Genomic DNA, 14,307 nt, shown 5'->3' on the forward strand with positions numbered 1-14,307 from the left:
CGCTCAATCTGCTTAACTTTATAAAGCTACCTACCCTCTCAATCTACATTGCTACTTCTGAAACTCTGGTTGCACGTATCGATTTAGCGGTTTTATATTACTATCAAGTTTGATAAAGATCAGCCATATACTTCTCAAACAATCTTCCGTCTATTTTCTAATGAATCTACCGTAAGCCAAGACTTAGACCCTGCCAAGCTACCACCAAAATTCAATGAATGTTCCGAACATTCATCGGGGCATTGTAGTTAGACTAGCGGAGCTATCGGCTTTATAAACGACTATACTGCGTAAGTAACTAGACCGACTGCAGAGGACAACACCCGCGTGATTTAAAGTACTATTATCTTAAAAGCGGAATTATAGGCAGCAGAGAGTAGAGCAATATTTAAAGTAAATAAGACAGGTTTCGTCCACTTCACCTAATAGGATAAGAGAAGGCTAGCTAGACATCTGCTAATCTTTAACAAGACAGAGATCTATAACTAAGACTAAATAAAGATCCTTAAGGTCACCTTAAACAGAATGCTCTAAATAGATGGCTATATTAAAAAAGTAGCGATAGCAGCTATAGTTAAGTGTCTAGCGCTAGCAAGACTAAAGAGTATACGCTTAAACTAAATGTAGCAGCTGTATTACTTAGTAATTATACTTACTATAAACTACGTAGCGTCTTCCTAGTTCAGTAGAGGTAAGTAAGGAACAGAACGACATATTAATAAACTACAGCGAGTTTAGAAGCTAAGAGCTTAACTTATAACAAGGTCCTTTAAACGAGTGTTAGCAGTAGTTCTCGAAGTAGAAGCCTTTCTTAAACTAGTAATAGACAGACTAGTAAGGAAGATAATTAAACACCTACAGACTATCTTTATAATAAAGAAGGATAATTTAGCGTAGTTAAGTATTTATTACATTAAATTTAAAGGAGAAACGTAGTAGTCCTTATTACATAGGACTTAGTAGCAGTATAAAGCGAGATATACTTTAAAAAACGGCTTAACATAAATACTACTACAGCTGTAAATAGCACCTTTATAGTAAGACCGGTTTACTTAATACGTTACAGATATAAATGAAGTAAGGAGACAGCTACGTACAGCATAGAATTACGGGCCTGTAGTTTTATATACTAATGCTTCTATGTAGAATAAGGTAAGCAGGTGTGCAGTAGTAAGAAAGGTTAGTTTATTTACACTACAAGTTGTAAATAAGGCGATTATCGGATAAGCTAAGACATACTCGGTCCTATCTGCGGAGCTATAAGCAATAAAGATAGCATTAAATTATATCCTTACCTCATATAGTCCGAACTGTAAGCATATAATTACTACAGATAGCTAAGAGGCACTTTAAGCTATAGTAAAGGGTAATAGTATTAAGCGAGGCAGGGAAGCACTTTAAGGCACCCTTTAAACGCTTCGAGACGCTGAATAGAGTAGACTTAACGTGACCTTTATTTAAGTACTAGCATATACAGGAAATGCAGGAAATAAATATACTTACTAAGCTGCTTAAACTACTATAAAGACAGGCACAAAACCATTTAAGAACTTTAACGTCTAAATTAAAGAGAGCAAGGTAGTTTAAATACTCCTTGTTAAGGACCTTATAAAACAAAGGCGTTTAAAAGCTTAAACACTAAGAACAAACAGATAGAGTTAATACACATAAAAGCTAAATGTAGTTCTCTTAAGTAAGCATACGCTTAAGCTTTATAAAGCGCTAAACTTTAAGCAAGCGGGTATTCTCGTATAAGTAAGAACAAACTATACTTATCTCCGATCCCATTTAATAAAGATTAGAGTTAAGGAAAGTAGTAAATGCGAATGCAGGCAAAAAGACAAGACAGTAGCTTATATGCTTCTCTAGTACTAGCGTTAAATAAGCATATAAGTAGAACTTAAGCAGATAGCAGGGAACAGATAAAGTAACTTGTCTTTTTTACTAAGAGGGTACAGTAAGAAAAGAGAAATGCACATAAATTAGCTAGTAAATAGCCCGCTTAAGTAGTAAAGACCGAATTTGAAAATAGTGAAAGCGATAGTCCAGTTTCTTTAACAGACAACCAGGATAGCAGCTATCCCTTTACAGCAACAGGAGGGTGGCGATTAAGGAACAAGGGGCGTTAAGGTTCTTCTTTTATTATCCGTGAGGCTAAGCAACAGACAAGAAAACGAGGGAACGACATTAGACAGCTTATACGGACGATAAGACTGTGAATAGCTTAGTAGACTAATCAATCAATCAATCAATCAATACTGGGTAGGTCTTTATCAGCACGAAGTCGATACATCATCTACCCCACAGGCGAGCATCTTTTTGATTGCCCCTCAACGATACAAGAACTCTACCGAATTAATTAAAAGCATCTTCATGGAATGACTGATCGAGCTTTACGAGGGATTGAATAGTGTTCCTGGGACCACGGCAAATTTGGATTCAGCGGCATTGCAATCCGAATCCTTAGGCCACCATCACTTAATCACCCAGCCTGTAAGACGCTATCATGGTCCTCAGTGTAGAGTCGAGATGGGTCGAATACTACCCTCCAGCTTTGCTCCAATGAATGAGATGAGAACCATTGACCATCACGTCTGATACAGACAACACTCAAATTGGTTGACCTTTGTCCTCAACCAATGGCTAATCCTCTCAATGTATCCATAGATCAAAACATAGGAAGGAAAGCAGTGGATCGGAGAGAGGTCTAGCTCGGACGGATAGGTATAGTCCTTCTCCAGTGAGATCAAGTAGACGCTCAGTCCTCAAGCGAGCATCTCGATGACCTTGAGTCTACCAGATCTATTTAGCAGCTATATGAATGATCTGTTCAGACCTACGCTACGTACCGAACGTGTGTCTCAGCAAGTATATCGGAGCTGTCAGAACAAACCGATTATAGTTTAGACGAAGACTGGCGCTGCGAGTATATCTATATCGATGCTTCCAGAGGAGTCTCTGTTCAAGAGTCTTGCTTCCATGATCAATTTGACAAAACAAGTAAGTGGAATTGTTTGCCACCATATAGAGGCGAAACCAAGCATTGTCGATAGATTCGATGTCGTAAAGTAAACGTGGTCGGTTCGGATAGAACAGTATGAGAGATTCCGAACAAATAGGAACATCAAACCATTACAAGCCGAGATGAAGACCAGAATAAGAAAGCATATCCAGACTTTCGAGATCCGACTTCCTGACTGATGAACAAATACCCTCGAGCGCGCGTGAGGTCTCTGCGATGCCTGTTGTTGCCCAGGACGAGGGTAGCCCATCTTTTCTTGTTGGTCGCTTCCTAATGTCAGAAAACCCACTGCTGGAGCGCCTCTGACCATTGCAATGATGTAGATGCTCAAGCAAAACGACAGGAACAGCATCAAAATGAATAGCATCGAGGCTTGTAAGTGCGACAGACGTGCTAGAGGTCAGGCTTTGGCTAGACATTGCCTCCCTGCATCGTCCGAAAGGTTCGCGAGCATGCGCAGCTGCTGTGAAGACGAGGTCATAGGCGAAGATGTAAATCAAAACTGTTTCGATGCAAAGATGTAGAACAGAGCCTTGGTTGATCTTTTCAGCTCGTGGGGAAGCGGCAGGGACTGCCTTGGTATCCTATTGTTTCCCCTGGCGTGATGAGAAAAGATTTGTGAGGCTCAAATCCGTAGGCATGAATGATGTCCTGGTCGGACGAAGATGCTGTGAAAGGCGCTCCCAAGCTGCATTCAATCTCACCCACTCGAAACATTCCAACCGCATCAGCGATGTGGATCCAGGAAACACGAGCTTTTCGGGCAGCAATTATTCTCAAGTTGATCTACACAACGATCCTGACGATCTCTTGTGGTCATATTATTGATTATTTATGCGAAGACCAGTAGCCATAATAAATGGATCCTGCTGACCCCACGGTGTTGTTTACAGGGAAACCCTGTTTGCCTCCAGTGTAGAGTCAGTTTCTCGGCACGTGACTGCAGCGTCAAGTTGAGGTTAATGACGTCTGTGGCTGGACACATGTGTATACAGATACCTTAGCTTCCATAGACACGATGGCGGCTTGTAATCATATAGTAATCACTGCAGCAAGAACAGACTAGTATGGGCACTCAATCGCAGATGTTCCAGGCATCCACAAGGCGCAGCAAGGCGGCAGCCGACCATGGGCAACAACGAGTATCGAAGGAGACTGAGGGGGCGCGTGTCAATAGACCAAAGAAGCTGCGCGATAACGACAAGACCGACAACACAACAAGTGATGATGGTGCACTGTCCGATCAAAATCGTCGTCAGGAATCGTCCAAGCTGTCACAACAAGCGCTGGCGGCTCAACAGAAAGCTCAAGAGTTGAGACAGGCAGCCAATGGCGTCGCCGATCCTGACGAGCGCCAGCATCTGATGGAAGAAGCGATCAATAAACAAATCGAAGCCGAGTCGTTTGGCAAGACCGCCAGGTATCTACAGTCTGGAGCTTTTCAAGGTATGACTGTCGGGACCGGTATAGGTACAGTCCCTGGCCTGACATTGGGCACCCTGACTGGAACGCTAGTTGGTGGGACTGTGTCAATAATCACCGGCGGCCTTGGGGGCGCAGTAGGCGCAGCGACTGGAGCGATCCATGGGCCCTTTTGGGATTTGGGAAAAATCGCAGGAAGGGGAATCCGAAAGGTCACTGGTGATCTGCCAGGGTGGAAAGCGACAGGAGAGCAAAAGGCGGCACTAGAGAAGATGATTGGACAAGTGAATGAGCAGGAGGTCCCCAGCGAGGCAGATCTGTCGAACATGGCCAAGTGGGACAACCAAACGCAAAGTGATGAAAAGTCGCAAACATGGATGGAAACGGGCGCTTCATACCTGCCTTCCATGTCAGCGGAAAACAAGCCGAGTAAAAAAGCCTCAAGTGCACGTTCAAGAGAGAAGGAGAATACTACACCAGCATCTTCAGAGCAGGTGCATAAACCAAAACAGAGTAGCTTACAATCTGGACAACGAAGCAATGTCCAAGATCTTTCTCGAGACCCAGAGTACAAGCGAGGTCAGACTTCATCAAGAATCGCAAACAATCATACTCGTCAAGACGGCGACAAAGCCGTGAACCAAGATGCTGCCACTTCTCAACCAGCTCCAGGATCCAGGAGCCGCAAAGCGCCTCGCAAACTCCGTCGGCAGCAACCCGATTCTTCTGCAAAGTCAGAACAGGTTTCGTCGACAGGAAAACGCAAAACACCCCGTAAACTCGAGGTAAGGACTCGGGTTAGCAATGATTGAAAGAAATTCCATACGTCGAGATCTTTATATGTTATTCCGTAAGCGATGATAGCCTGAGTACGGAATGATCATCCCTTGTGTAAAACTGGCTTCTGTTCCAGCTATCGCCGCACGCCAACCGTGAGAAGCCTGTGGGTGCGACATGCTACTAGAGCCACCAACGATAAACATGATGTTCAATTCAACAATCTTGGGTGATACAACAAACGTCTGCTCGATGATGCGTCAAGAAACTAGACGAATTTAGTGCTTGGATATTGTTAGCGTCAGATCAAGCCCAGCAGCTTTCTTGCAACTAAATGTCTGCTGGAAAGCCGGCTAGGAATAACTTAAAGAATTCGGGTACTGTACTATCTTTAGCACGGAGCACCTGCACCCCGGATTCGCTGCCCAAGCATCATGATACCTCAGGCCTGCACTAACATGCTTGACCGCGTCGGGGCGCACAAATGGTCTCGTTGTCCCTAGATCTCTGACACATCTTGAGACAAACGCACAACACGGCTGCCGACTATGTACATCGCTCTGGCGTGATCTACTAGATGAGCTGAAATCAGATGTGGGGGTACTTGCAGTCGGGTCTGATCAAATGCGTCCGGATATCTTCCTCCGGCTCAGAGGATACCTCTATGAAGACTTGGAGTCAGACACGGACACGGCGACGAGCACAGACATGCCTATGGCTATGGATCTGGATTTCAGATCTGTATACACCGAGTATACTGATAATACAAAGCTACGTCTAGATTTTGCACCGGACAATTCTGCCTGGAGGCCCGGTAAATTGTTCGAAGTATCAGTCAGGAGAGGTAATTCTTCTTGGTCTCACCACATTGTCATTTCATTCTCATCTGTCCACAGAAAGCGCAGCAGTAACTTCCATAACGAATAAACCGTACATCCGGCAGTACCAGTCTCCCAACGCTAGACGTAGCATCGAAGAGAAGATAAAGGATTGTAGCCATATTCACAAGAGATGCGTATCTATTGCAGCTCATCCTCTACCGCGGCGAGTGATAGATGTCACAGAACCATGCCATTTCATTGAAAGCAGCCTGGTCTCACATTACGTAGCACTCAGCTACGGCTGGGGTGTTCAAGCGCAACCGGTGATGGCGACCAACGAGTCCCTTGCATCCCTACGAGAAAGATTGCCAATGTCGTAATTACCATCAGCGATCAGTGATGCAATCAATGTCACTCGAAACCTGGGGATCAGGTATTTGTGGGTTGATTCTCTGTGCATAACACAAGACAACCACAAAGATAAGAGCTTACAGATTGCGGATATTCTCTCTGTGTTTAGCAATGCTTATTTGACAATCCGTGCGGCCAGCATTAGAAGCTGCCTGGAGAGCTTTGTAAAGACAGACACCACCGAGAGATTAGCGCTGATGGACTTTGAGCTGCCATGTCGACTGCCAGACGGCTCAGTAGCGGACTTGATTTTTCAGCAACGCCCAAGTCTTCATGCTTTCTTTGAGGCAATCAATACGCGAGCCTGGACACTCGAAGAAAGCCTGCTTTCCCCTCGGGTGCTCATATTCGGGACAGAAACGCTGGCCTGGCTATGTCAAGAGGGTTATTGGACATTCGAATGTCATGGTCGCAAGCCCGAGGAGCTCGAACTGCATAATCTTCGACTGGACCAAATCCTCGTTCAGGGGGCTAAGACGAAAGCTTCACCTGGAAAGTATAACGACTTGCGTGCTTTGTGGAACTACATCATCGAGGACTACACACATCGCAAGACCACGTATCCAGGTGACAGATTCCGTGCGGTAGCGGGCCTTGCTAGACGGTTTCACGATGTCCTCGAGGATTATGGATACAAAGCTGGTCTTTGGCATGGTATTGTTGATGGCAGTCATAAAAAAAAGGTTTCTATTCCCGCAGCTGCTATGGATCGAGGACCCAAATCAGCGAGGAGAGAACAGCTGTGTTGACACATATGCCCCAACCTTGTCATGGGCGTCCGTGGGTAAGGCATTATTCTGGACTGGGCTCCCATTTTCTCTCATGGAAGAACCAGATCAAGATGGTACTGCAGAGATCCTAGAATGCGTCACACAGCCATTTACAGAGAACTTTGAGCTCGGTCGTATCAAGCATGCCTGGCTGACTTTGAAGAGTCCCGTGCGGTATCTAGAGCATGTTCGGGCGATTGTCAAGGACTCTGGAAATATCTGGCTTGCATTTGACGAGAATGTCTACGTACGGAGTCATTCGGATGATAGACTCATGCGTGTAGCAGCTGCAAGTGGAGGCACATTGGGAATATTGTTCCTACATTTGATCACGTTCGGGGGCCTCTTGCTTGTGCCGCGGTATAAAGGTGCCGAGGCAGAGGACGTCTTCGAGCGCGTCGGCTGTTTCTCTCTCAGGAACATGGGAGGAGACTCATGCACAGAGGCATGTGATGACTTTTTCAGACAGGGTAGTTTACGTCGCGTGAAGATTGTATAGCTGCACTGTTAAGTAGAACATGTCCAGCAAACAGATTGCCCCGCTCGACGATCTTGCTGTTCGTTAAGCGAAGCTGTGATGCCATACTTGGAAAAAGCTTATATGTGGCGACATATGCGGCTTCCAAGTTTAGCTTATGTTGAAGCATTCATAATATGGATCCCTGACTAGAATCAGAATCTCGTCGGTTAACTTAGACTAGACTATTCGTCTTCGCAGGTTGACATAGAAAGCTATGTCGGGGATATACCGGACATGTGAGAGCAAGCCGTGCGACGGCCATCTGCACACCTCAATGCAACAGGGTCGAGGAAGGTTTCTGTGTTGACTTCTATTAGTAAGATGGAAGTTTGCTATCAAAATTGCGATCGGTTGACAGGCTTCTACTGTACAATACAAATCCTGTATGAACTAATAAGGTTACCACGGTATCTTGAAACAAGAAATACTTCCGAAAAAAGCTGTACCTGACAGAGGACACCCTGATACAATAGTCAAAAGTCAGATGGAATTACAGTTCAATCTGCCCGTCCCGTTAGAGTGAAAGATCGACAAAGCTCCGACGCCGGCTGTCTCCGCAGCTGGCCAGGCCGTCCGGTTTCACTGAGTCAACACACGATCGGCCGGGGTTTAGGCATTCCAGTCCTTAAACGAACACTGTGGACTGTCAGACGCTAAGTCAATAATCCGGAGTTTGTCCTCTGCATATGACTGTGATATGTCTGAAGATGGTGAACATCAGCCATGACGAAGCTATTGATTTCTCCTTTAGGTTTGACCCGTAAGCGCCCCGCAAGCCGTCATGGTTCTTACTGAGTAAGAATTCTAGTGGGCGAGTCAAAACATGTTCTAATTTATAGTAACCCCGCCCTCTAGTGTGTCCTTTTTATGCGAGGAATGCTGGAGACCATTTATATATAAGGGTATATAAACTCGATAAGTCTTTCGAGTGTCCATAGACAAAATTACCATCTCTCATTCTCGATCCGTTCTTCCAATCCTTCGTTCGATATGTTCTTCTCCAACCTTGCCGTCGGCGCCACTGTCGCACTCTCGATGACCGCTGCTGGCAGTCCCATCGAGAGCCGCGCAACCTGCTCCGCTTACAGTATGTTTGATAAAGTGACATGAGATGGTCAGGCAGACACTGATGATGTTGCAGCTATCATCAGCACTCGTGGAACCGGCGAGCTCCAGGGACCATCTGCTGGGTTTCGTACCATGAACAGCAACATCTTGTCTCAAGTCCCTGGCGGTCAGGTGGTATGTAGTTCTTACTGTATTATTGACATGATCTGATTGCTGGACCTTAGTACAACACTGTTTACCCTGCCGGAGCCGATCAGATCTCCACCCAAGGCACGAACGACGTAAGTTCTGTCGTGTATGCAGAAGCGAAAAAGGATAGGAGCTGAACAGTCTAGATTGTCAACCATGTGCAATCGACTCTTGCTAGCGACGCGAACCACTGCTTCATCCTCGAGGGATACTCTCAGGGTGCTGCTGCCACCGTCAACGCACTCCCCAGACTCACGGGAGCCTCGTTTACCGCAGTCAAGGGCGTCTTCCTCATTGGAGACCCAGAGCACAAGGCCGGACTCGCTTGCAATGTCGACGGCAATGGCGGTACCACGACTAAGAACGTCAACGGCCTCTCGGCGTTGATCTCGTCTGGAATTCCTGCAGACTGGGTGTCCAAGACTCAGGACGTTTGCATCTACGTAAGTTGTCATGTCTTGATTATATGTGAAGAAGACGGAGCTGATGTCAGCAGGGTGACGGTGTTTGCGACACCACACACGGCTATGGAATCAACGCTCAGCACTTGAGCTATCCATACAACAGCAATGTCCAGAGCATGGGAACCAAGTTTGCCACTGGCAAGTTGACTGCCACCAACTAAGAGGGGGTTTTGCGGATGAAATGTGGGGTTACAGTACATTAGGTCATTTGTTTCATTTGTCTAAGGTCTGGTAGCAGCAGATTGTACAAGCTGCATGTTGTTTGCTGATGTGTCTTGCACTCTAAAGCGGCTTGTCCGTTCCGTAGCCGAAGCTTAAATCCCACACATTGCAAGGTCTATTTATATGAATACATAAAGCCCGTGACAGTTCACAAGGCAAAGGCGAGTGCAGCAGCAACCACGGCGGCACCAGTGGTGGCTCCGTTCTTGATGGCACCACCAGTGTAGGCGCCCATCGTACCTGTAGGGCTTCCGGTAGCGACGACCGCAGTACCGTTGGCCGAGTTGATGGCGGCGGACGAGACAAGGGTACCGACAGCAGAAGAGGTCGATGCGGCAGGAGCCTTCCAGAGCGAGGAAGCGAGGAAGCCATTGCAGAGACCGTTGTTGCAGCTGTTGGTGGCGCACTGAGAGTCGGAAGTGCATGCGGCGTTGAACTTGCCGCAGGACTTGATCTGACCAGCGGTGCTGGCGAAACACTGAGCTCCGCCGGCGCACTGTTCAGTGGTGGAGCATTCCGCGCCCAGCGACAGAGATCCGGCAGCAGCGACGACGGTGGAGAATGGAGCTGGCAGGGCGCCGCCTGCTGTGACGGGAGCGGAAGCAGAAGTGGCGGCAGCGGACGAGATTATGTACAGAGAAGAAGCTAGGAATCCGCTACAGATACCACTGACACAGGTGTTGGTGGCACACTGGCTGTCGCCCTGGCACTCGGCGTTGAAAGATCCGCAGGTCTTGATGGTGCCGGCGGTGGTGCCGTAGCATTGAGCGCCGGCGGCACACTGGTCAGACGAAGAACATTCGACACCGAGTCCAAGAGAGCCGGAAGCAGCAGCAGCGGCACTGGTAGTGGCAGGGGCCGACGAGGCTGATGCTACGGAAGATGAAGCGGTGGCCGAGGCGGAAGTGATTCTGTACAAGGAAGTAGCGAGGAACCCGCTGCAGATGCCATTGTCGCAAGTGTTGGTAGCACACTGATCATCTCTGGAACATTGGGCATTAAAGGAGCCACATGTCTTGATGGTGCCTGATGTGGTGCCGTAGCAGTGGGCACCGCCGGCACACTGACTGTCTTCAGAGCATTGAGCCCCGAGTCCGAGGGTTTCGCTGGTGTTTTGAGCTGCGACGCTGACACTGGAGACGGCGACTACGAGAGCGAGGATTGAGGAACGCATGGTTTTGGAGGAGATGGGAGATGCGAGAAGAAGAATTGGGCTGGATACATCTTTTCACAGACACGCAGTCCATCATACCTTATATACATTGTGAGTGCTTGAGTATTGTCTTCATGGTGGTCACTGAATGGATCTATTGATAGACATTGTTCGTATAGAGCATCGATCAGTCCCAAGTCGAAGGTCGTATCCAGCCCCTTTGGCCCCTTGGCCGACGTCATTTCCCTCTGGATCTCTTCGTGTCTCCCGTGCAGAAACCGTTCCCCAAAGTCATAGACAAAAGCAGATCTATTCTTGTAACGGGAGTCTGCTTGCTCGCAGCATAGCGTACTGTCATTAATACATGATCTGTTGTATAAGGGACGCGAGGTGTCGACAGGACGACGATGCTATGGATAATCAAAGTAGCGGTCCAGGTCAAAGAGAGCATGGGGCAGGCCTTGGCGCACCGCCTCTCATCTATTATTCAGCACACAGGATCACGTGACACCCTGTCGTCCGACGCATCTCGCGCGTCGCTTTGCCTTTCGTCTTTCACTCTTACCGTCACTGAGGCCATCTTACCACGACATTATCCATCGCATTCCCGACACTTGCCTCTCATTTATTGTCAGACATCTGATCTGCATCTCTCATTTTTCGTATTCAGACGCTCATGCAGGAGAGAAAAGATGCCACTCGACCTGTGATCCAGCCGTTCGTTGTCGCCTGGTGGTCGCCTTAGTGTTGCCTCACTGGCTGTCCTCGCCGCTGCCTCGCTGCTGCCTCATATCGTTGCCTCACCGTCGCCTCATCACTGCCATATTGCTGCCATACTGTCGCCTCCCTGTCGGCATGTCACGCTCCCACCGCCCCCATTCTTTCCTCATCTTCTCATGCCGCCCCTGTCCTCTCTGTACCGTCTGTGGCTAGACTTGCAAAGAGCACAGAGTCAAGGCTCGCCGTACACATGGTCATGCAACCGGGACAACCAGACAGTGGACACAAGCCGCATACGCGTGCGCGTCTCAAGGTACACGTATCGTCGGAGCTCGTCTCACTGGGTCAATGGCAAAGTCTCTCAATCTACGCAAGGCGGTTGTCCAGACTTCATCAGCAGACCATGTGTATTACACTGAGCGTCGCACGAGATCTCGGGGTTTGTAGACGATCCGAAAGGCATCGTCGGCCGATGATTCTGGGCGCTGACCTCTCGCGAGGGACTTTCGTCGACTCTAGCTGGGACGGCGTGCGGCTTGACCACTAGTCTGCTTGTCTGCTTTTCTCCTCGACTGCTTGTATCTGAGCCAAGGCCGAGTCCATCTTGTTGTTTGAAGGTCATCAGCGCTGACCCCTGCTCACGCGTCGCAGGTTGCCCTCCTCGCTCTCGGACTGATGACCATGACCTCTCCGCCGCCCCCGCCGCCGCCATCTGGACTTGCACCCAGACAGGCCGTGAGAAGAGCCTCGGGATCAACGACGGCGCCTCGTCGTGCTCACCCGTCGCCGACATACACTTGAGCGAGACACAACGGACGTTCTCTTGCAGACTGCGCGTGGCGCTACGAGTCAAAAGGCAATCACAAAAGCATCTTCCTGTATCTCGTCGTCGAGTCGAGACACATGACCGGCGTGCGGCTCGCCACAGACACGGACATAGCACAAGACGTCGTCAACACCTTCGTCCAGGCCAAGAGCTGTGCTTCCTCGGCAGATGTATTGGGGTTCTGCTTGACCCTTTCGAGTCCACCGATACTTGTCGGACCAAAGGCCTCTCTGAGCCTGCGGACGCCCTCGTCAAAAGACATCATGGAAGCAACAATGTCACTCGCCCAAGCCACTCGCTTGACCATCTATTTCCCCTGCAGTCCTGCAAATCGCCATGTCTTGTCACGTTTGCCTCAGACGATCCACCGCGGACTGGCGTCAAGCCTGCCTCCGATAGGCACATTGTACGGCGGAAAAGGCGGCAGAATCATCCGGACTCCAGGCGAGTTCCTACAAACACGCTCGGACGAAAGAGAGGACACGTGGGACGTACCGCCTGCTTACGACCAGGTTGCTTCTTCGACCTCTGCTCAACCGGGCGTCACCAAGAAGCGCTCACGGGCTGCTCTCGCTACCTCAGACTCTGATGAACCTTGTCCGAGAAAGAGAGACTTCAAGCGCCAAGACGAGTCACAATCCTGGTCGCTGTCGCCTGGAATCGACCTTACGTGGAAGCTTGCTGTGACGAATCAGCTAGCGTCTCTAGCTGCCCAGATAGCCAGCATGCAGCAGGCATCGCCGTCTCGTCATACACAAATGGTCGATGCCGCAGCCCGAACAGACGCCGCCGACACGGCTTCTCCGACGTCGAGTACCTGCAGCACAGTCGAGGACAGCGTCGAGGATCGTCTGGCCCTTGCCGAGAACACCATCGTCGCCCTTCGGAGAGACGTCGCCATGTCATCGGCCACGCTCAAGAACGAAATTCTGGATTCCATGCAAGACGTCGTCGAGGATGCCGTGACGCACGCCGTACACACCATGTCCAGCGAGCTCGACCAGCGCTGCATCGCTCGATTCGATGAACTGGACGGTCTCACAGACGAACTCAACAGCCGTCAAAACGATGTCCAAGAGGAGACGCATGAATTACTCGACGATATGCTCAGCGGTGTCAAGCTCGAGATGCGCGATTTCATCAAGGATGAGATGGAAGAAGTCCAGGACACTTTCGCCGACCGCGTCAAGGCGCGCATCAGGTATGCCGCAAGCCGCACCGTCATGCACGTCGACTTCGAAGACGACGATGAACAGTAGATTCCATTGTCCCAGACACCTCATGGAACCCATCGCGTGCAGCATCTCTGTGTATCAAGTACAACGACAAAAGCATGTGATGCTTCGACACGGCAAGTCAGCCGATATGTAGCCTGAGAGGTAGGTCGTCTCGGTCCGGCATGTGAATTCCATCATGCCATCTGTCGTACACTTATGCTCGTATAGTGAAATCAGGGCTCTGCACTCTGATTTGCATAATAATCATCGATCCCGGCCAAGCATTTCGCTCATGTTTGTGAGCTGTGAACCTGTCCCTCTGTCCGCCAAGCAGCTGCTCAATCACCAACTACCTTGAATGTTTCGCAATCGGAATGAAATACCCATATCACGCCATGTTGGCAACGTCGCATGTCCTAGTTTCAGTTGTCATCATCAGCGTCGGGCAGCAGACAGCCATTGACAGACACGAGTGGGATATTTGAAGTAACAATGTTACAGGCGCGAAAAGACATCAACAGTCACCCATTCGCCGACCCCATCACTGAACAACCATTGAACAATACTTCATCCTCATTGTGACCGCCACGCATCTGGTATAATCTTCCTTCGATAGCCTGTATTTCTGCTTGAAGAATCTAGGAGGCCATGAGCCGCCCGATGGCTGAATGGTATGAGTTTACCTTGAACGTGATGGCAATGTCA

At 48.8% G+C, this 14,307-nt stretch overlaps 2 protein-coding genes across 2 annotated transcripts; one reads left to right on the plus strand and one right to left on the minus strand.

Moving 5' to 3' along the window:
* Positions 1–8,733: 8,733 nt before the first annotated feature.
* On the plus strand, positions 8,734–9,625 carry AAFC00_004398 (uncharacterized protein; the record flags this gene model as incomplete). The annotated part of the gene is made up of 5 exons (XM_069344038.1): positions 8,734–8,830; positions 8,885–8,985; positions 9,036–9,092; positions 9,147–9,443; positions 9,497–9,625. 5 exons carry the CDS (start codon positions 8,734–8,736, stop codon positions 9,623–9,625), a joined length of 681 nt encoding a protein of 226 aa, XP_069204302.1.
* Positions 9,626–9,834: 209 nt separating this feature from the next.
* On the minus strand, positions 9,835–10,860 carry AAFC00_004399 (uncharacterized protein; the record flags this gene model as incomplete). Its single annotated transcript, XM_069344039.1, has 1 exon — positions 9,835–10,860. The coding sequence occupies one exon, from the start codon at positions 10,858–10,860 to the stop codon at positions 9,835–9,837; it is 1,026 nt and encodes a 341-aa protein (XP_069204303.1).
* Between the last annotated feature and the right edge of the window lie 3,447 nt (positions 10,861–14,307).

The sequence above is a fragment of the Neodothiora populina genome, assembly GCF_041146345.1.
Source record: "Neodothiora populina strain CPC 39397 chromosome Unknown canker_contig_23, whole genome shotgun sequence".
Classification (NCBI taxonomy): domain Eukaryota; kingdom Fungi; phylum Ascomycota; class Dothideomycetes; order Dothideales; family Dothioraceae; genus Neodothiora; species Neodothiora populina.